The 23,329-nt window shown below is 44.9% G+C and overlaps 1 protein-coding gene across 9 annotated transcripts; it reads right to left on the bottom strand.

The window, feature by feature from the left end:
* Positions 1-720: 720 nt before the first annotated feature.
* On the bottom strand, positions 721-19,756 carry LOC147452648 (uncharacterized). 9 transcript variants are annotated; one of them, XM_086518285.1, is made up of 10 exons: positions 19,566-19,752; positions 19,373-19,454; positions 2,397-2,510; positions 2,206-2,274; positions 2,089-2,108; positions 1,943-1,995; positions 1,823-1,853; positions 1,672-1,753; positions 1,118-1,207; positions 721-1,003 (listed from the first exon to the last, which is right to left on the bottom strand). In XM_086518285.1, exons 1-10 carry the CDS (start codon positions 19,710-19,712, stop codon positions 879-881), a joined length of 813 nt encoding a protein of 270 aa, XP_086374411.1. In that variant the 5' UTR covers positions 19,713-19,752; the 3' UTR covers positions 721-878. The 9 variants fall into 9 exon arrangements, with proteins under 9 accessions (XP_086374411.1, XP_086374405.1, XP_086374408.1 ...); XM_086518279.1 differs by having other exon boundaries at positions 19,373-19,750; XM_086518282.1 differs by having other exon boundaries at positions 1,077-1,207; positions 19,373-19,750.
* Between the last annotated feature and the right edge of the window lie 3,573 nt (positions 19,757-23,329).

A 23,329-nucleotide genomic window follows, 5' to 3' on the forward strand; every position in this document is an offset into this window, starting at 1 on the left:
GGCTACAATATTGGCTCTTAGGAAGCTCAATGTATGTGAGAAAGTAGCTCAATTTTTTTCTTTGGTCGAGAATGTTCGCTCGCAGTTTGGTAAGACTCCTGTTCATTTCCTACACTGTCACCCTTCACTTTTGCATTTTGTATGTTTTGGAAGGCATTCGAGTTTTATGAAATTGTAAAGACCTACTATTACCACTACGACAAATCGTCATGTGTGTCCGGCAAAAATGTCAGGAAACTAGCTTTCTTTAATTCAATGCTGACTCATAATTTTTCAATTGAAGCAAACCTTGGCAGGCATCCATCCATTTACAGTCCAACAATTTTCGGTTGGAGGAGACGGATTAGGCAGTGATGTATGTCCTGCATTAAATCGCTCAAAAACTGGCCAATGCTGATGAGAAGAAAATCGCTGAATTTTTTAAGAAGTGGAGCAAGTAGGTACCCATATGTATTCATAACAAATCAGTAGCTATCCATATGTATCCATAACAAATCAGTAGCTACCCGTATGTATGTATCCACACAAAAAAACACCCATATGTACGTATATCTATGTATGTATGTAAACGCGCACACGCACACGCACATGCACACACAAATCAGCAGGTACCCATCTCTCTCTCTCTCTCTCTCTCTCTCTCTCTCTCTCTCTCTCTCAACTTCATATTGCAAAGTCATCATATGGATGGTCGAGAATGTAATACCCTCGCAAAAAAGCTGAGCAAAATTCAGAATGGATTACCATAAGAGTAGGTTCTAGCAACATGAGATGGAAAAAACTGAAGAAGAGTAGCCACCAGGCTTTTGAAGATGATAGAAACACATAGCACTGATTAAACTAGTACAAGATTACTGGCACAAAGAGCAAAAGGTGTCTTAGTGGGGATAAATTGATCGAGAACCCAAGTCTTTCACCACCAGCTCATTATCCTCATGTGATCTTTTTGACAGAATAATGCAAACCTGCCTCAGAATAATAAACCCTAGACAGAATCGGGGTGCTGCAAAGCCAACATGACGGGCATAAGTTCAACTTACAATGGCATCACCTTAACCCCATGAAAGAATTCTCACCTTAGTGCACATGTAGATGTACAGGGAATTTGAATGCGTACCCATCTGATTCTTCATATGTGCATCCTCCACATTAATTGGGATTGGCTCGGAATACGCTTCTGAGCAACCCTCCCCAGAACTGCGTTTATCTGTGTCAAAAGAATTTGGTTGAAAGACTGACGTGCAAAACATTGAAAAAATAGAGCATCAAAATTCCCCTCCCTTGTCCTCCCATCTTGACTTGCAGCCCCTTGTCATATGTGGCTCAAAAAGATGTCTCCACATTCCTTTGGTACGTCAGTACATTAATGAGTAACTTTTTGAACCCCTACAACTAAACCAGCAGCCGAGAAGTATTGGAGGTAACGTGAATATGACCACAACTTTGTCTTCTTTGTCCGTTTTCTTGTGTCCCTTGTTTTCTGAGTGTTTTGGCCTCTCTTAGGATTCGCAAGTTCCAACTTCCCTGATGAGTGTGTATTTGCATGTGTGCACACACATATTTGTCTGTGAGTGTGTGCGCGCGCGCCTTCAAATGCAGAATGTAAGATTCCTGAGAAGAACACAAAAGCAAAGCCCTATAGCAGCTTACAAAAGAAAATGGCAAGCTTACATAAAACATGGGAATCAATGCTCCAGCCAAAGGCATCTCGGTTTAACAATGGCAGGCTCAGCTGAGGACCTGCAAAACTGATCTATAGACAGAACACAGCAGATCAAAGATTTGCAGAAGCATTTAGGCAAAGGCAAAGACACCTACATACCAGCATATACACTCCACCAGGCTTCAAAAGTCTGATAAACATAAGACAAGCCTAACCAGTCGGAAGAAGAAGAAAGTTTTCTCCACCGATTTTAATAATTAAATGTTTGAAACAACATACCTTGCAATTTCTGCTAGCATCATAGCTATGTTATACGGCCCTCCTGCTACACACTGCATATAGAACATATTGTCACGTTATTCTGCATAAAGCCTCGTGAATCGAATCAGGAGGATTGAATTAAATGTAGTGGGATTTCATAGTACCATTATCGCATCCAAAGTACCTGCAAAAAGACGGGCCACTATTGCAGATTTAGGAACTAAACACGAACAGCATTTTGTGCCACTTCAATTGAAACTTCTTTAAGTTGTTTTACGCACCTTTGTCAATGACACAATCAAAAGAGCATTTCTCAAAGTAAGACATGTCCAAAACATCCATAGCCATATCTAAAAATCTGAATTAAGGACAAATCTCATCTATCTAAATCGAAGAAAAATGTTGTTTCCTACCAGCATTATGACTGAATGTTTGGTACAGACGTCTAAATGACCATAAAGTGTCAGGATACATTTCAGCTGAGGTAGATGTTGGTACTTCTTTTCCATCGCTTCAATGACAACCGAAGAGATGTCGATGTTGATTATCTCCTTGAATCCATCTTTTACCATGTCTTCCGAGAATTCTGTTAGACACACCCACAGGGCCTCACTACAGATCACAAAAATACCAATTGATCAAAAGATAGGTCCCAACCCATTCAAAAGAATCATGCCAAAACACCTACTATCATGTGAATAGAAAGAAAGGGGGAAAGAAAGAATTTTTAAACATCTGCAGAATGCAAAGTGGACCCATAAGATAAAACCCAGTTTATGAAATGTCGATGTTGCTTCGGAGCATGGTGTAGAAATAATCAAAGTTAGATGTCTGTGTACTAGGGACAGTGGATGACGGTACCGCCACTGTCTACCCCATGCCCAAATGCATCCTAACACAACATATAATAGGTCTGCGTGAAACATCGATGTAACTTTGGATCATGGTTTAATAATAATCAAAGCCAGATTTCTGTGCGTAGTAGGGATGGTGGGAGACGGTACCATCATCGTCTACCACGTGCCCAATTGCATCCTAACACAGCACATAATAGGTCTACAGGGACGGCCTCAGAGAGATCCATGCCCACTCTAAAGAAAATGATTGTAGAAAATCAGTGGTGATGAGAATGAAACTACTATCAGTCAGGTCTTTGCAGAGTCTCGCTGCTGCCTGCACACACTCATCCCCGCCATCACTGCCTCTTCCCCTTCAGCCACGCTGTCCCAGCCCCTCCCGTGCGCTGCCCCCTGCCCCTGCCCCTGCGCCCGCACACCTTTGCTGCCCCAGCCCGTCCCCTGCCCTCAGCCCACCCTCTCACTCCCCGGCTTCCGTTTTCTTATCGACCTCCACCAGCCTGTAGGCTGTGCTCTTTCAGCCTCCTGGTAATCGCCTCGACGCCAACGCCGCCTTCTTTCCAGCAGCAGACGTAGAATGGTGGCCTTTGCTCCACCTCAGAGGAACTCTACAGAAGCCCCCTTGCCCGACACCGTGGAGCCGACCCTTTGACTTGCTCTTTCGCCAGAGGAGCAAGCGAGCTTGATAGCCGAGGTGGAACCCTTCAAGCCACCTCGGTTATCTGCAAGATCATTGGTACTCAACCCAGCTGAGGCGAGGTTCCGGATTTACTTCAAGCCCGACTCCTCTCTAATGTGGGCAAGATCACCGATGTCACCGATGTCCAGATCCTCAGGAGAGGATACTACCAGATAGAGTTCGAGTCTCCAAAGATAACGGCCAAGGTGATATCGATGAGCCCGCTCAGTATCCGAGCAACTCGAGCTTACTTCAGACGATGGCATCATGGTTTCGACCCTACTAGAGATGCCCTGGAGGAGGAGGCCGATTTGCTTATTTCGGTCTACTTCCCAGGCTTGAGGAGAGAGTATCTCCCTTTACTTCCCAAGATTGGTTCCATGTTCGGGACGGTTCTGGAGTCACAGCGCACTGCAACTTCCGTTGTGGCCAAGCCCGCAGGTTTGCCTACTGTGCAGGTTCGCAACACAACTCCCTCCCGAAGGTGATACTGTTACGAGGACATGGCAATTGTTAACTCGAGTTATTGGTTTCTTTCCAATGATTTTTGTTTAATTTTTGGGACCCTCTTTTTGAAGTTGCAAATGGTTGGACATTTTATGGCCAGTGTGAAACAGTAGTATCACCCGCAGATGGGAAGTTGGTCGGCACTCGAATTCCAGTAGTAGAAGGGTGTCTAGACTCGGTTCAAAGTCATTTAGGTCCGCTCGTCGCACTTAATACGTTGGTGGATACTAGGAAATTAACTCAATCGAGGCACAGTGACAAGGTGGGGTCACCCAGAGAAAATCTCTCGAGAACTAGGCTACATTGCATTTTTGGACGTGGTCCCAATGGTGAAAGATGGTCAAATGACTAGTGAGAGTCCAATGGAATTTAGTGAACTGCTATTTTGGGCCACAAAATCTGTTCGCGTCATTACCTTCAAAATGACAAGGAGAACATTTTCTTTACTCTGCTGCAAAGTCAATTGATGCACCAGTTGAGAGATTTTTAAGCAAGAAGCCAAATGCGAGAAAATTGCACGCATGAGTGCCCATCTTTTGGCAGTATACCTTACTGAGCAAGCTCATGAGGTTTTCTGTTGTGCATCAGGCGCACTGATCAACTGGAGGAAGACAGTTGCTTTCTGGGTTGGTAGTGCTCCTATGCCTGATTGGTCACCAGGTGAGGGTTTTCGGTGGATTTGTGAGAGTGCACGTGTGCGAAAGCGTGAGAGAGGAGAGGAGAGAGAGACAATAGACACAAACGCCGGAGATGGTGAAGAGGGGGCGATCAGCCCCCCACTGACTACCAGAGCAGAAGACCCAATACAATCAGATGTGTGATCTCTGTGAGAAGAGATGAGATATGGAAGTGGGTACCCCCCTGGCCCTATAAATAGGTGCCCAAGGGAAGGTGGGGCAAGGCCTGATAAAAATCCCCCCGACCCAACAGAAAAATGTTATATAGAAATATATGAGGGCGCCCGGACAAAGGTGGGCGGTCGGACCAGGTACAACCTAGACTATGGGTGGCCAGCCGGAAGACATACTAGCCGTACAAGTATGCCCTAGACCTGTGAAGCAGTAGAGTGGTGTAAGTCTTAGCACCCCCTCTCAGCACCGCATGAAGCTGAAGATGTGAGGCAAATGATGAAGATGCTTGCTGCCATGTCCACTGAAGGACAATACTCCATGAGTGTAGCAGCAGTCTGGGGTGTCCCGACTGCCAAGAAATCTCCATAGTAAAGTGCCATTACAAGCAGTGTAGTAAACTGCTATACTCCGCCGATACAGTGTGAAGGTCCCGAACTGAGTGTGAAAACAACTCCTTGTCGTGAAAGAAGTGCCAATAGACCTGCAAGTGTCGAACCCAATAAGATCTGTGGTGTCTGTAGTCAAACCGTCTGGAGAAAATGTGAGGCAAATGATGAAGATGCCTGCTGCCATGTCCACTGAAGGACAATACTCCATGAGTGTAGGAGCAGTCTGGGGTGTTCCGACTGCCAAGAAATCTCCATAGTAAAGTGCCATTACAAGCAGTGTAGTAAACTGCTATACTCCGCCAATACAGTGTGAAGGTATTGTGTGAAGGTCCCGAACTGAGTGTGAAAACAACTCCTTGTCGTGAAAGAAGTGCCAATAGACCTGCAAGTGTCCAACCCAATAGGATCTGTGGTGTCTGTAGTCAAACCGTCTGGAGAAAATGGAGAAGCCTAGGAACCATCATGAGAATGACCGGAAGCCTGTCAATGCATGAACCTGCAACCCAGTGTGGCCAGGTGGCTAAGCTGTGTAAAACTCCAGGCAGGCCATATGTAGAAATCTACGCCGTCCTCCGAATCAAGGAAAGCCAGACTAAACAGTCTGCACTGTAGAAGCTACCATAAGCTGCGGCAGTCACCGATAGACAACACGGACCACCACCGGATGGTGTCCTGTCAGTAGGTAAGGTAATCCAAGATGAGGGGAAAGCCAGACTCAACACTCTGCGCTATGAAGGTTCTTTGAGAAGAGGGTGTGGTCAAACCAAGCTGTCTGCAACATAATCATCCAGTACACGTAGGGAACCAAAATGAGCTATCTGCACTATGAAGATCCTCCGAGAAGAGAAAAGGCCAGGCTAAGATGTCTACGCCATCTTGCATGTATCTCCTGCCTCCAATCCTCCGGTGTCAACCTAAACATAATCCGCGCCAACAATGCCACCAAACCGCAACTCGATGTGGCTCTCAATGTAAATGAGCTGGGAGTGGCCTACTGCCCAGGTCGAGGGATAAGTTTGCTGTAAGGTTACCGAGGGCGAGTGTAAACAACTCTGAAGGTCGCAAACGCATCTATACTAAGTGCTTGGGCATGCATGGTCTGCGAACAGACTCATAAAAGTGCCAGAACACTTTTGACTGGACTAACGGAACCCTTGTTATGAAGTAGCTTGTCCACAGACACATAGGTTTGGATGTGTCACGTGACATCCTCTCCTTTTTTTAACGAGGTACTAGTACCGAGTTGCATGGCTTCCTTGTAGTCTGTCAACAACTCTCGATAGTCTTTGAAAAACTCTTCGTCGACCCATACCGCTTCATGGGTCCCTCGATCCTTGAACTTCAAAAAGTATTGTCTCACTTGCTTCTTCAAACCATGTCGAAACCGATGCAACAACACTTGCTCCAGCTCCATGACTTCAGCTTCATCGATGATCTCCGGTTCTTCTTCTTCCGAAATGTCTTTTGGAGGTGTTCCCTGAAACACTTTTAACCAAGAAACATGGAAAACGTTGTGCATTGACCATGAGTTAGGCAACTGCAATTTCATTGAAACCTCGTTTATCTTTTTAATGACTAAAAATGGACCATACATACGAAAAGACAACTTGGGACACTTTTTTCCAACTTGCTTAAGACGTTGCTTCATCATTCTTAAATACACCCAATCTCCTTCCTTGATCGAAACGTCCTGGCGATGCTTGTTAGCCTGCCGTGAATAAGATTCCTGAGCCTTGCTTAGCCGAAGCTTCACACTCTCAGAAATCTCATCCAATGACTCACTTTCAGCATTGACATCAAGCATTTGACTGACCAAGTGAGTCAAAAGTGACTGGAACGGACGGCCAAAAGCTGCCTCATACGGAGTTCGACCAATTGCAGAAGAAAAAGAGTCATTCAAAATAGCCTGAACCAATGGGAAATAGAGCTCCCACTGAGACTGTTGGTCATGCACATATGACTTTAAAACATCACAAGTCAATTGATTGTAAATTTCTGTTTGACCATATGACTGTGGATGAAAAGCCGATGAAAAATTCAACTTAGTGCCAAAATTTTCAAAGAGTGCGTGCCAAAAATTCGACGTGAACTTAACATCCCTATCTAAAACAATTGATTTTGGCAAACCACAAACATTAGGAGATTTCGGAGGTCTTTTGGAGGGCCTTTTGGAAGAGAGGAAAATAAGCTCCTCCAATGAGAGAAGAGCCTACGTTACATAGAAAAATAGATTGATATTAACAAAAATATAAAAGGTGTCCCTCTCCTCATTTAATAATCTAGTGGTTCTTGAAGACGATCACTCTCTTTCATTTAATGCGAGCACCTTTTTCAGAAGGTAGATGCGGTGCATTTAATACGGCTTACGTCATCACTAGAACTCAAAAAGTCACAAAACTATCAAGTGGTGGAAGATTTTGAAACTTTTGGTTCTGTCAATGCGTCCAGAACGCCCAAATATCCTAAAAATGAATGTCCAATTGCCTTGTTCTGACATCCAAAGAGGCAAAAAATGTCAAAACCCCCTAAAAGAACATTTTACTAACGGCGCGCAAGGAGGCATTCCAAAATTTTGAAATGCCTCCTCGTCCGCGTTAGTAGTAAAAAGCCCCTTTTTTCCTCTTTTTAGGGAGCTTTTTGAGAGGAAAATGTCAAAAAACCTCTAAAAAGGGACTTTCTTGAAAGATAAGTGTCCAAAAACCACTAAAAAGAGCTTTGTACTAACGGCGCGCAGGGAGGCATTCTAGAATTTTAGAATGCCTCCTCGCGCGCCTAAAGTAAAAAGCCAATTTTTTGGGGTTTTTTGATAATTTTTTGCCTCTCCAAATGTCGGAATGAGACAAGTAGACATTCGTTTTTAGGGTATTTTGGCATTCCGGATGCATTGGTGGTATCAAAAGCCTCAAAATCTATCACCATTTGATAGTTTGTGACTTTTCAAGTTCTAGTGATGATGACGTAAGCTGCATTGAATGCGCCACACCTGCCTCCTGAAAAAGACGCTCGCATTAAATAAAAAAGTGACCGTTTTCAAAGACGATTGGAAATATAAATCTACTTTTTAGAGTGTCTGGTTGTCCTTTTGGACGTACTCATCACAAGGTGCAAGTGCATTTTAAAAAAAGTTTCTAGAGAGAGATACAATTTCTTACAAGGCTCTCCAAATGATCTCCGAAATTTTCTAACGGGGGGTACCAATGCTTAATGAACAACCGTGCTACATCTTGTGCAGTAGCTGTGGCTTTACAAGGAATCAACATGCAAAACTTGCTGAAACGATCAACAATTGTCAAACATTGAGTGTTCCTTAATGCAAACTTGGTGGTAGGTTAGTCACAAAATCCATGGAAATATCTTGAAAAGGTCCATCGGGAATAGGCAGCGGAAGCAAGAGGCCTTGCCGCTTACCCTGAGGAGCTTTTACCTTTTGACATATAGTGCACTGTGTGACATAACAAAACAGATCTGTTCGCATTTTAGGCCAATAAAAGAATCTTTCTATTTTTTCCAAAGTGCTGTTCATTCCCCTATGCCCACCCGAGAGAGAATCATGTGCATCATGCAATATGGTTGGCCTGAGAGAGAGCAACACACATAAACGTTGACGAAAATACAACAAACCATCACGAATGAGATAGTTGCTTGGCCCTTGGGAAGCAAGAGCCTGTAGCCAATGCTTACCAAACTCGGAATCCGCATTCTGATTCTTCATGCTGTCAAAAGACTCACCCTGAATAGAAAATGTGGATCTTGACTCAAGAGCCAAAATCTGTCCTTTGCGACTCAACTCATCTGCAACAGGGTTAGCTTTTCCAGGCACGTACTCAATCAAACCTCCAAATTGCTCAAAAAATTGTGACCACCGTGCTTGGCGATCACTCCAATGTGCACTAGGCATAGACTTGAGCCACTTGAGGGATTGATGATTTATGCGAACTGTAAACTCTCTACCATAAAGAAAATGCTTCCAATGCTTAAGAGAGTGAATGACAGACAAAAGTTCTTTATCATAAACTGAGTAATTCTTTTCCGCACTATGGAGCTTCCGGCTAAGGAAAGCTACAGGACGACCATGTTGCTGAAGCACAGCGCCTATGGCGACATTGCTCGCATCCGTCCATACCTCAAAGGGATCATCCTAAGAGGCAAGGATAAGACACGGTGCTTCTGTCACCGCTACCTTAGGAGCTGCGAAAGCCTCAATGGCTGCCTCGGACAAGTCTACGCGCTGACGGCGAGTCTTTACCCCTTTCAAAACATCAGTCATAGGTGCAGCAATGCATGCAAAATTCTCTATGTATAACCCAGATAAGTGACTTTAGTAAGAAAAAATTTAAACTGCTTAGCTGCAATGTACAACTGACACTCATCCAAACGGTTAGTACCCTTTCAACATCTCTTTCATGTTGTTCCCACGATACAGAAAAAATGAGAATATCATCCAAAAAGATGAACATACATACACATATCGTATCGCCGAAACGACCTACCATGAGACGATTAAATGTACCCACGGCACCTGTCAATCCAAAAGGCATAATAATATACTCCCATTACCCTCGCTCGGTACGAAAAGCGGTCTTGAAGATGTCGCCTTTGAATACCCATACCTAATGGTATCCACTCTTGAGATCGACCTTGCTGAAAACCTTAGGCACATTGAGCCTATCTAGGATATACTCAATGCGAGGCATCGGAAACTTGTTCTTGACGGTCATCTTGTTTAATGCCCTGTAATCAACACACAAACGAGATGAACCATCCTTCTTGCAAACAAACAAAATAGGAGCAGCAAAAGGACTTACACTAGGACGTATGAATCCTCTAGCCACCAACTCCGTGAGTTGTCGCTCTAAGTCTTCCTCCTGTGTCTTGTTCAAACGATAGGGAGCCTTACTGACAGGTTGTGCCCCCTCCATAAGCTCGATGCGATGGTCCTCCGGCCGCTCGGGTGGGAGACGAGGTGGAAAAAAAGAGATGTTTAAACTTGGTAAACAAATCTGAATACTTAGCTGGAGCCTAAATGCTCTGGGAAACTAAAGCAGCATAGATGAATGCCACTTGTGCTCCTCGTCGTAATTCACGCTTTACCTGTACATGAGAGATGAGAGGCAAAGAATGCAAGCTCTCCTCAACACGAATGATGAGGGGGGAGTTAGTTTTGGCATTTAAAGTGAGAGCGTTAGCCTCCCAATCAATGAGAGGATTAAGCTCACGAAACCATCTTATGCCCAAAATCATATCACATCCTGAGAGAGGAGACACAAGAAATTTCCGACGGAAAGCAGCTTGTTGAACGGTAAACATCACATCAAGGCACTCTTTCGTGATGAGAGAATCCATACCAAGAGCGAAGCCAGAAACCTCGAGAGGAGATTTCTGACTAACCTCTAGGCGGGGTCTCTCAACAAGAGAGGCACTAATCACATCATGCATACTGCCTGGATCAAACAATATGATAAAACGCTGACCCTTTACATGACCATAACACTTCATGAGAGACTCATCAATGTGTGTGTCAGAGTCATGAGAAGATTCAGCTTGGTTCATTAAAGTGCTTGTGGTTGCTGTGGGTGCCTTTGTTTCTTTAGGTGGGGCCGTCTTAGGACAAGCCTTCTTAATGTGACCCTTGACGTGACATTGATAACATCTACCTTTCTTAGCATAAATCACTTGTTCTTCCGCCGTGATGTATCCTCCTATAATTCCTTGTGCAGCTTTTTCATCTTGGGTTAGCTTAGGTTTTGCAGGTGCTTTACCTTTACCCTTAGATTCATTGTTAGAGTTCTTTTCCGAGGAATTAGAGGAAGAAGGGCTAGAAGAATTACCATTCTTACCGTTCTTACCATTCTGCGTGTTTTGAGAATTCTGAGATGTTCCTTGAGAAGTGTTGTTCTCCTTAGGCTTTCCCTTGTTGTGCTTCATCTCTTGGGAGAGAGCAATCGCTACCGCCTTGTTGAGATCCACGGGGTCAAAGACTGTATTCGTCTAACCCAAACAGGAAAGCCTCTTTGCGCTCATCATCCGATTTGCGTAATTGAGTGCCGAGCTGCAAAACACGGTTAGAAAAAGACATGATTGGCATACCATGTTGCTTGAGATTGCGCCAATCTTCTTTCAATCATGCTAGGTACTGAGGAGGCATAAACCGCGCCTTGAGCTTGTCTTGGAAATCAACCCAACTAAAGGAAAGGGGCGTGAATTCGTCGGCTTCCTCTAGGTGCGCGGCTAATTGTGCCTCTTGCCATGCGTGGTACCAATTGATGGCATCACCGGCAAGGCACATGGCTGTCGTCAAAACTTTGTTATTTCTTGTTCTCTTAGTCGTCGCAAAATAAGCATTAAATTGATGCAACCAAGAATAAATAACCGTAGCATCCATCTTACCATCATACTTACTGAAACTCAACTTCTCTGTGACTGGGTTGTTGGAGTCCGCATCCCGGCTTGCGCCACTTGAGGAACTACCAACATCTTTAGCTGGCTCGGTCTTCGAAGCGAGAACATGTCTTACCAACTCTTGCATGCGTTGTTCACTCTGTACCACACGCTCGGCCTATCGTTCTTCGGCCGCCAAGCGCGCTTGATCACGATCACGCTCAAAGGTGTCTTGTCTGAGTTGGCATTCATGCTCCATGGCTTCCTGTCGTTCTGCTTTTCTTTCTAGTTGTGCCATTGCAACTCGATTCATTTCTTGTTGTTGTGCCATCATCTCCATCATCGACTTGACCATCGCCTCCATAGAATTTGGTACAACTCGTGGCGTAGATGGGGAAGAGGGAGGGTCGGGAAAACCTCCTGGTGGGGAAGACTCTTCTTCACCGCTCCCATGCTCACCACCTGTATGCGAAGTATCCATTCCGCTTCGGGTGATGACCATGCACTATCATCTTTGGTTCTTAAGTTCACAAGGAACTTGGGTTCTTGCGGGTCTTGGGTTCTTGAGGTTCTTGAGGGTCTTCTTTCGCTTGCAATCCGTGTTTGAGAAGGATCTTCTCTTCACCCAAGTTCTGCTCTTTTCCGCGGGCGCACCCCTTGGCGGCCTTGCGCTCACACCAAGGTTGCTTTTCCCACCTCACGTCGATTGGCCGGCCACTAAGTACACGGTCAGCTCTCAATGAGTGAAAAGAGGCACAAGGGGAGGCTGGACAAGCCCTTCTTTCCTGGGATTCCTGTCACTCTTCAAAAACACGATTAGAAATCTACACGCCAAAGAGAACTTGGGTTCGTGCGCCGCAACAAGCAAAAAAAATTCTTTTGATTCTTGTGGTTCTTTCCTTGAGTGATACAGAACACTGCCAAAGCTCTGATACCAATGTAAGGTGCAGCGGAATGAATGTTGTTCTTTCTCAAGATGAGTGCTCCATAATATGCTCAAGGTTCCTTTTTGTTCTTATGGAAGGGAGAGCCTTCCGTTCTTAATGAGAGAGTGCAATGATCATAAACAAAGTGAATGGACACTGTGCGTGCAAGTGTATGAGACTGAGAGATAGAGAGAGAAGAGAAATACGACACCAAGGACGATGTAAAACCCTCCTCCGAAGGTCCCACTCTTGTTGGCGAGAGTGGTCTACGATTGATTGCACAAACTGGTACAAAGTGGATGCATGTGACTGATGCAAGTCTAGGCTAGGTCGATGTCGACGACGGTGATGACAAGACCGATGTTGTGGCTGAAATCTGATGCTCTTTATCTGCTGTCCAGAAACACTGCTGGCTGAATTCTGCTATTGCTGAAAACGCCAAGAAAAAACGCTGGTTTGCTGGTCTTTATCGCTGAAATTCTGTTGCTGTCGTGAGGCTGAAATGGCTATGGAAAGAGGGCGACAAAGGCCTGCTGAAAACGCCCAAGGGCTGAAATCTGTGGCGACAGAGGCTTGGATGATAAACGCTAGGCCTGAGGAGTCTTCTAGCGATGCTGCTATGATGAAAAACGCTACTGCTGAGAGGCTACGGCGAGGGTGGCTGATGCTGAAAATGCCAAGGGCTGAAGTTCTCTGGTGCTAGTTGCTTCTGATGAAAACGCTAGGTATGGGGAATCGCCTGTTATGAAGGAATCTCCCAAGGGGTGGGAGTCTTGCTGAGAGAGGGGGAACCTGTTGCCGAGTGCCTGTGTTCTTCTTGCTCATCTGCCAAATAGCGCTAGCCTTGGTTTGCTTATATATTATCTTACCCAATCTGCCCTACTCAGTTCCCAACAAAAGTCACTTAAAAATAATTAGTGAGAATTTTGTCAGAAATAGGGAAAATAGGTAAAATACACTCAAAAATTCCCCTAAAGGATTCTGATGGATTTTGATGGGAATGCTTATGATCATGCTGTGTGCAACCAGAGGATATGCATCTATACTAAGTGTCTGGGCATGCACGGTCTGCGAACAGACTCACAAAAGTACCAGAACACTTCTAATCTAGACTGACTAGACTGACGGAACCCTTGTTATGAAGTAGCTTGTCCACGGACACATAGGGTTGGATGTGTCACGTGACATGGTAGGAGGTTAACTTCATCCATTGTGAAAAACTTAAACCATGTGGTTGCTGTCCACCCAAAAACACAACTGCGAGGTGATGAAAACGCTGCTGCCCAGCGATTTTCAGCATGCTCGTACGCTACCGGCAGAGTCCGGAGCGGTGCAGAGGGTGTAGGGAGGGTTTATCTCTGTGTGCACAACCGTCGGAGGGCTTAAAACAGAGAAAAAAACAGCAGGTATGTATGGATGAAATCTGATGAAGACGGAGAGGATACTCGCCAGCAATGCACCGGATGCCAAGGCCGGGTAGGTGGTGGCAAGATCTGGGGTCCAGAAACTGAGCGTTGCCCTCCTGCCTAGGTGCCCAGCAACTTGTGGAAGGAGTCAACGACACAAAGTGACCAATAAAACCACCGAAAATGGGCTGAAAACCCAAAAACGTAGATGAAGGTCAAAAACGCAAATTGATCTGGAGGGGTTTTCCGCAACAAAGATGTCCAGAAATGGTAGCGCTAGCAAGGAAATCAGCAGATCTGGTGTTTCTTGCAAAAAACGTAGGTTGAGGTGAGGTCCTCTGCAACAGAAATGGCTCCCGTTTCTGCACTTGCCTGGCTGATGTAAAAACGGTGGCAGATCCAGCTCTAGTTGCAAAAACGCTGGCTGATTTGATCTTGGGAGGAGTACCTGATGCGGAAGAAGCGCCCTGGACTCAACTGGCAACCGATACCATGTGAGAGTGCGCGTGTGCAGAAGCGTGAGAGAGAGAGAGAGAGAGAGAGAGAGAGAGAGAGAGAGAGAGAGAGAGAGAGAGAGAGAGAGAGAGAGAGAGAGAGAGACACAAACGCCAGAGATGGTAAAGAGGGGGCGATCAGGCCCCCACTGACTACCAGAGCAGAAGACCCAATACAATCAGATGTGTGATCTCTGTAAGATGAGATGAGATATGGAAGTGGGTACCGCCCTGGCCCTATAAATAGGTGTCCAAGGGGCGGTAGGGCAAGGCCTGATAAAAATCCCCACGACCCAACAGAAAAATGATATATGGAAATATATGAGGGCGGCCGGCCCCAAACTCGAGCGGCCGGACCAGGTACAACCTAGAGTATGGGTGGCCAGCCCGAAGACATACTAGCCGTACAAGTATGCCCTAGACCTGTGAAGCAGCAGAGTGGTGTAAGTCTAACAGGATTCCCCCATGGCTGCAGTTCGTTACTTGCGTCGTCAGGTTGGTCTAAACTTGTCCCCTGAGCAGCAGACTGCTCCCCTCCTCCTGTCCATTCGGAGGAAGTTGTTGCACTCGAGTTTGGCACGGCTCTCTTTGGCAAGCAGAGTTGTAGTGACAACCAGGTGTTGTTGGCTACTATGTGATGCATCACGTCTTGCTAGATCTTCTCAAGCTCCTATATCAGCCAATTAGAGAGGCTGATCATGAATTTTCTTTGGTCAAGGCGAGATACTCAGTTAGCCTAGGCCAAAGTAGCCTGGCAAGTCATCACTCTACCATGTTCTCAAGGGGTGTTGGGGATCATAGACCCAACACAGTAGAGCAGAGCACTTCTTGGAAAGTTTGTTGTCAGAGGACTGCTTCCAGGGGAGGAGCCCTGGAAGGAGTTGTTGCTTGAGCGGCTTAGAGCTCGAGTGCCTCATGCAAGAGGCCCTTGGAGCCCTTCCATCAGGTCGATCTTTACAGAGATGCACAGAGTTGGTCTGAGCAGGAGAGTGGAGGATCGATTTGTTGTGAGCCTACTCCGCTCTTTAGAGCAGCTGCGGAGTGGCCTGGAGCACCACAAGCCCACTAGCACGGAGGAGCGCTTAAGACAGCCCCTTGTTTGGAACCCCATGGTTAGCACTCAGAGAGGCCACTTGGTTGTTAGTAGGCCTCACGTTTCTTGGGGTCCCATGGCAGAGGGTCCAGACGCACTCTAGGCGACTAGCTTCAGTTTTCAGGTTTGCCAAAGGAGGTATAGAACATCCAGCGACTACAGGGCATGAGAGGGGCGCAGAGCATGTGCCAGGACATCACAGAGGCTTTACCAACTGAGTGGCTCACTCATCTCAAGACTGCAGCTCCCAAATGGATGGGGGCCTTCACGCAACTGGGCGAGGGTCGACTACACAGAGTCTCAGTAGAGGCTCCACGGGTTGCAGTGCGCTGTTTTCAGAGGATACAAGTAGTGGGCATCTGTGGGAGGACTTGTGTTATAGATCCTGACCCGGCAGATCTTGAGACAGGCCATTGGAGGCTTTGGGCTTGAAAGAGCTGCCCTCTGGCACGAGTGCAGTGGAACCCTGGCGAGTGGTTTTGGAGAGACCCCTTCTCTTCAGCCGACCACCCTGGAATTCCTTTCTTTCAGTACATTGTTCGACTAGGACGTCACATACTGGCAGCACGGAGAGGCTCATCCTGCTGTAGCACTTCATTGGCAAGAGGAGGGTCTCACAGTTGAGTTCTTGTTAGGATTTTGAATGCGGTTGTGGGACTTTATGTGTCATGTGCACATCTAACCCTATGTGTACGTGGAGTCGTGGACAAGCTGTTCCTACTTCTAGGGTTTAAGAAGCCTAGGCAGTGTTCTGGAACCCTTGTGAGCCAAGTGCGTAGGCCGTGCATGTCCAGGTACTTAGAATAGTTGCATACCCTCTGATTGCACACAGCATGATCATTAGCACGACATTCAATACTCATCATGAGCATTTTCCAGAGCATAAAACCCTTTTTGCCAAAGTACACATTTCTCACTTATTTATTAATAAGTGACTTTTGTTGGAAAAGTAAGTAGGACAATTTGCTAAAGAACTATAAAAGAAAACCATTGGGCACTCAGTAGAAGCAGAAGAAGTAGGGACACAAGGAGGCAGGCACCAGCAATCAGGCAGCACCTCAACAGGAGCCCTAGCGTTTTCTCAAGAAGAAGATCAGCAACACGTGGTGGCCTTTCTCACATTGTAGAGGGCCACTATCCGCATCTGACAGTGTGCTTTTGCATGGCACACTGCTTGAAAAACCTTCTAAAAGACATCGGCAAGCTAGAATGGATCGCGCCGGTCATTGTTGATGCAGTGAAGATTGTTACTTTCATCAACAATCACAACTTGGTTCGGAACGAGTACCTCAAGAGGTTGGGCCGCAAAGTGCTTCTAAAGTATTCAGACACCCGCTTCGCATTCAACATTCTTCTTATGCGCAGGCTGTCTGAATGTCAAAATGCGGTCCGACATGTCTTCATCAATGATGCATTCACCACCTCCCCCTATGCAAAGACAGTTGCAGGGATTTTGTGCAAGGAGAAGGCAGAGGATCTTGGGTTCTGGAAGGAGCTCAAGAGTCTAGACGCACAAGTAAAACTGGTGGTTCATTTACTTGGAGTTGTGGATGGCATGGACCCTCGCATTGGCAAGGTTTATGAGGCAATGGACCGCATGATTGAGGAGCTTGCACAGCTTGAGCCGGATGCAGAGCGATATGAGGAGATCCATGCGCTTTGCAGCTCGAGGTGGAATTCATATGCCTCTCCTTTACATGGGGCAGCGTACATGGTGGATCCAGAGTTCCAAGATGCAAGGCAAGAGACAGATAGAGAAGTCATGAACCAATTTACAGAGATCTTAAACAAGATGGTTCTAGACAGAGATTGGCGACGCATTGTCAGAGATCAGTTGAGACAGTACAAAAGATATGGGGGTCATTTGGCAGTTCAGATGGTCAGATTGATCGCAGAAAGATAGGTTCAGTGCTATGGTGGGAGGACTATAGCTATGATGGCCCTGAGCTTCAGAGATTGGCGATCCGTATTCTCAGTCAGTCAGTTAGTACCTCATGCTTGGAGCAATTGTGGAGTACCTTTAGCCACATTGCTTCCAAGAAGAGGAATCGGCTTGGAGTGGAGAAGGCAAATGATCTTGTCTTTATCAGCGCAAATTTGAAAATGCTTTGCAAGAGTGCAGGTAAACAGACAAATCCTTTCACACAGTGGGAGATGGCACAAGAGGCTCCTCACGCGGGTGGAGATACAGAGGCACCGACGCCTGGTACTTCATCCATGGCTGAGGTTGCCGGGCCTAGAGCTCGATGATGAGGAATGGGAGTATGTGCATGACGTACAGTCGGCTACTACGAATTGGGAGGCTTCTCAGGCTAGTGGCTCTTGACTCTTGAGTCTTGAGACTCGAGAGTTGAGACTTTAGGACTTCCATTATCCTTACCTCTTTGTAGCATTTTTATGGTATTTGTCACCTTTGGTCTTTTGGTATTGTGGTTTGACCCCCTTATAGTCTCATTATGGTATATGTCACCTTTGGTTTTTTTGTAGCGCCTTGGTGGGCCTTGTTAGCCAAAATTAAGCTCAATATTATGGCTCAACTTTCAAGTCTTATCTCTGACTTCTACTCTTGCAATTATTTGAGAGCTCTAATCTGTAATTGCATGTGTTATTGTGTATGGGCATTGTGTCTGTTGTGTATGTGCAATGACCGTGGCGCTGCACATCACAATCAAGTCATAATAAGGAAGGGTGAATGGTCTTCAAATCATGTTTTTTGTGGGTATTAGAGTCAAAGGACTCACAGTAATATGCAGTGTCACTATTTGGACCATGTGGAAGGCTCGATGTGCTCACATTCGAGGCTCACAGTCTTCCCCTACATCTACCATTTGTTCGCCATTTGGATTGAGTTGCTGCATACTCTTCGTAGTCAGTGGGATACTTCAACAAGCTCCTCTAGGGCAACAAAGCTCCGTGAGTCCGTAGATGCGCCTTTCTTCACACATGGACATCTCATGGCACTATGCACCTCCCCAATGGTTCATTCTACACTCATCGTACATGCGACCTTGACCATTTACATAGCCTTCACATTGTTATCTTGATTTTGTACTTTTGTTGGGTAATAGGCTATTGAGCATCTCCAGAGGTCTCTTTTGTACACAAAATACAGCCCCTTTGAGAGAGAGAGAGAGAGAGAGAGAGAGAGAGATCCAAGAGCAGGGTGACCTCGAGTCATGCAAAATGGGTGCTCCCTGTTTTTCGCTGACTTGGGCTAATATTCACTCCGCATCCAGACATCTTAACATCTTCAGGTCACTTCCAAACAAACAAAAACTCTTCAAGAAGAAGGCTTCATAAGTTTTGATTAAAATCATCCTCTTAAAAGCTGTCTAGGGCCTACAGATGACTGACAATACAACCACCTGCTAAGAAAGTAAAACAACCATTGGACTTGTACCAATGTTTACGGCATCTTAAATGCTCCAGATTTCACCAAGGAGTTATGCATAGCCCAAGGCAAATTTCAGGGCAATACATTCATCCAAGAATCTGTGAAACTTTTATTCCCTCTGATTTTGTCAAAAAAATCAAAATTTATTCTGTTCAAAAGTTACTCCACTCGTTGGGTCACTCTGAGTTCCATCCAAGGATACCATGGCCAAGTTCCCTTTCATATCATGAAGCTTGGAGATTGTGACGCTCTGTTGGAAATACCTTGGCATCGTCAGAATGATGCCATCATTGCACTCTGGCAAAGACACATCATCATACAACACCGTGAAAAACCTATCAGTCTTCCTTCCACAATAACAAAACTAGAGTGCAAAAAACTGGTGAAGTACCTCTATCCTCTGCATTCTCTACTTGAATTTAAGTATGGATGTAAGAACAACACCATGTGCCAAATAGTTGTAGAAATGCTAACCTGAGTTACCACAGCCGGACATAAGGACGCGAGAACCCAATGGAATATACCGTTTGAGAAGGGATGCGAGCTCGGAGTAGCTCTGGTACCATTCCAAAGGCTCGGAATCAGAGGCATAGGTGGAATCCCAGAAGGGAGGATCGAAGTAGCTGCCTTGTCTATTATCTCCAACATCATGAGAAACACAACGTACCGCCTGCTTGGGAACAATGAGAGGTCTGAAGCGAGATGTGAGTAGGCGCTCCGAAAGCGCTCGTGAAGCACGCAGCAAGAGTGGAAGCTGAGGATGGCGGTGAAGTTGATCTAGAATTTGCTGCGTTAGTCCTCGGGATTTCATCATAGGCTAGTCTTGAACAAACTAGTGCGGCCTCTCTCTTTCTCTCTCTCTTTTTATCGTGTGCACATGAGCTTTTTGGACTTTAGCCTTCATGTAGTGAATTTTGACATGTGTAAGAGTTCATACAAATATTACAAAAGATCCAGAGATAGATTAAACTTCAAGAGAAGCACAGATAACTTTATGTTCTATGTTATAAAAACGGTGTAGGGTTTACTGTAGTGATGAATTCTCAATTTAAAACTTTTGGCATCGCAATCATTACAATAAAATGACTCAATTAGCAAGTTGCATATACTGACGTGGGGGGCACCTCATTTTGTTGTTTCAAAACTACGGTTTACTATTTAAATGAAAAGCTCAACAACCATTTAAAGCAATATTAACTTTGTATTTTGCTAAAACCCATTAAACTAAGTCAAACATGGCAGTGGTTCAGACATGAGATGGTCTTTCAAATTGGTATGTTGGTATCTAAGGAGGCAACCGAGTAAATATCATCCTCTCTGTTATGGTTTCTTTGTCTTTTATACTTCCGTCATTTCAGTCACTTCAATTCTAGCCCAATCTTCAGTCATGGAGTTTTGGGCTCAAGCTAACGTCCTAAGTAAACTGTTTACTATCTAGCTGTAGAGCAAGGATTTGTCTCAACCATTTTGGGCATATCTTGCAATCTACACACTCTAGGATTTGAACAAGGAGAGGCATAGGATCCTTTCTCACAAGGAATTTGTAAAGCAGAGGCTCGCCAGGAAGCTAAGAGATGCATTACAACTTCTCAAGAATACCATAGAAGTAGTACTACAAAAATCCTAATCACGACAAGGATAGATCTGATGTAGGTGGTGATCTAGGCACGTTGGAGAGCTTATTGTGTGTGTGCATCACATCAGCTATTACACATTTGCACGTCGAAGAGTCTATGAGCGGTTAGTTTTCTCTTCGTGGAGTCTTTCCACCTACCCCTCAAGATGAGCAAATGAGAGCTTCAAAATTATATCAGTAGAAATTGATATAGGTAAACCAAGACCTTTAGTTGTTGCATCCTCACCCATGCCTTTATGCCAGCCATTAGATGTGGCCAAGATGAAAGGGAAGGAAAGTTGTCAGTCTCTGATGCATTTGGCCATTACTTTACATGTATCATGTCTTGCATGGCTTCATAGTTTGCCAATAAAGCTTCCAATAGGTCTGCCCCCAATGTCACCCAGATGGGAGCGTAGTAATCCTCTTCCTTTTCCACCAAGCTTGGACATTCCCCCTTTGCCACCTTGAGTGGAAGCTGGGTGACACAGTCGAGCTTCTGCCTTTTGTTGTGGGCCCTCGATCACCTTACAAAAATCTTGCAGCACCGTCCTCAACTGCTCCTACTCCACCACCTCCCTCTATTGTTGTTCAAGTCGCTTTTGCACATGCCTTCAATGTTTGTATTGATCATCCAAATTGATCCTGATTAGTGGAGACGGACGATTGGCACCTACTCCACAAATAGTAAAAGAACAAATTTGTGTTCTCTAGAGTCTTCATTATGTTGGCATTGCCCACTATCCACAGGACCTGCTCAGCATGCTTGAATTCAAGTAAGGTGAGTGATGCAACCGTTCGAGATTACTTGGGTATTGGCAACTTGAGAGCCAAATCTGAAAGGAGCATTCATGAGGCTAAGTTGAAAGAAGAGGAACAACACAAAGTTACCTTATCCGCTCATTCATTCATAATAATGATTGTACAAAAACCTTACAATGTTGCCTTGTATACCACCATGTTTTGATCCTATTTGTGCTCTTGCATAGCCACATTATACATGTCGATCAGTAGCAACCCTTTGGAGCACTTGGTAATATGGGTCAATCATTCTCCATTGCCACGTAGAGGTACTAGGTATAGGAACTGGCGGTCTAATTTCCTATGGGACCACAACAAGAGGATTTTGTTGCTTTGGATAGCTTCTTGATCCCTTGGTTCCTCTTGGGTGTCTTGAGCCTATGATGTTTTGGGTTGGGCCTCTTGAGCTTGCGTTGTTTCATAACCAAAGTTCCCATGAGATTAGTTGTCAGATTAAGAGTGTGAGCTCTCTGTGTAGCTGTCAAACTCTGGTCTCTCCTTTTCCCTCTTTGTGTCTTCTACATCTTTATTTGCTTCTTCTTATGCTAGCTTGCATCTCTCCATTTGAGCCCACATCTCTTCTAGTTGCTTAACATTGACAGGGGTTGCTAATGGTTCTTGGTGCGGATCTTGCAGGTATCCATTTATCAGCAAAATCTCCTTTGTCAACTCTTTTTTTCTTGAATTCTTCCACTAATTCTCTTCTTAGGCTTTCTTTTAGGCCTTATCCTCCTTACTAGGTTTAGGCATGGGCATTGATCTCTTATCCTTTCTATCTTCTTGCTCTTCTTCATAAGACTCTAACTCTTGCAACTTTCTTTTAGATCGTGTACGGGAAGTGGTATGAGTAGAACCCGACTTTGTCATTTCTTCTTCACTTTATTCCTCTTGGATCTGGATCCAGTCATTTTGAGAAGGAGCGTCCGCTAAATCTTAGCTACTCCAATAGCTTGGTAAGATATCCTAGTCAAAACTTTCTGAGCTAACATATATAAAAGCTGGGTGTGCTTCTTCTTCTTTGTGAGCAGTTTGAGTAGATACTGCGCATGATCAATAGTTACCAGTGTGTTCCACTGATGAGCCCAAGTGTATGCTATGTCCACTATATGGTTTGGTGTAATATATCATCCAGGTCTTTTTCTGATAAACTTAAGGCTTTTGCAATTAGATTTGATGTGATTTTTACTTGGGCTTTGTCATTATCGAGGGTGGATATCTCAGTTGTACCCTCCTCTATGATTTTGTGTAGAGCTCATGGGATCTCTTAATATCAATTCTACATGGGGGTAGTTGGAAATAGTTGAGCAAATCATTCCTTTCTAATGCCTCCTCAATGGGCAACTTACTCGCCATGTTGTAAGCCTCCCAAGGTATTATGGGAGAGAGTCTTTGAGTATTTTGAACTTTGAGATCTGCTCAAGTCTCTTTTTATGACTTCACTTCTTCTTGTCGCCCTTAGCCTTGGATTTCATAGCTCCTGTGACAATTGTCGGAGTTCACAAAAATAGTTAGATTGAAGTGATGTTTTTCTCATTTGCATACATTTGATAAGCTTGATAGTGGATAACCTTGTTCAAAGTTCATGTACAAATCATGTAGAATCTCAACACTCAAAAAAATTATGTATTCAAGCAAAACAGAGAAAAAATCGTGTTTTTTTCTCAGGCTTGTGTACAGGTGAGTTTTTTGAGGTGCTACCTGCATGGGCTTGATGTACACTACCTATAAAGGCTCTAGTTTTGATTTGATGAGATTTAGGTTGGGGGTTTGGTCGTGGTCAAGGTTTCAGGCATCTACTTTAAGCTTTCAGGTACGATGGAAATGTGCCCTTATGTCCTTTTGGCAACATAGGGATGCTCCATAGACTCCTACAAACATTTGCCTGTGGCTGAATCTTCCTTGGATTTGCGGGTTACTCTCCATTGGAAAAAATCACTTTTTTTTTTTGCTTTTTCCACATCTGTTTTCTATTCTCTACCAAATTTGGTAGGTGCATTTACCATAGTCGTTAATGG

Source organism: Adiantum capillus-veneris, chromosome 8, assembly GCF_014529385.1.
Source record: "Adiantum capillus-veneris isolate H3 chromosome 8, ASM1452938v2, whole genome shotgun sequence".
Taxonomy (NCBI): Eukaryota; Viridiplantae; Streptophyta; class Polypodiopsida; order Polypodiales; family Pteridaceae; genus Adiantum; species Adiantum capillus-veneris.

Coding starts and splice junctions, on each gene's coding strand:
- LOC147452648 (XM_086518278.1), bottom strand. CDS start 19,712: ATGATGAAATCCCGAGGACTAACGCAGCAAATTCTAGATCAACTTCAC. Junction 2,109..2,205: donor TGATTGTGTCATTGACAAAG/GTGCGTAAAACA, acceptor GTCTTTTTGCAG/GTACTTTGGATGCGATAATG. Junction 1,754..1,822: donor CTGGTGGAGTGTATATGCTG/GTATGTAGGTGT, acceptor TTCTGTCTATAG/ATCAGTTTTGCAGGTCCTCA.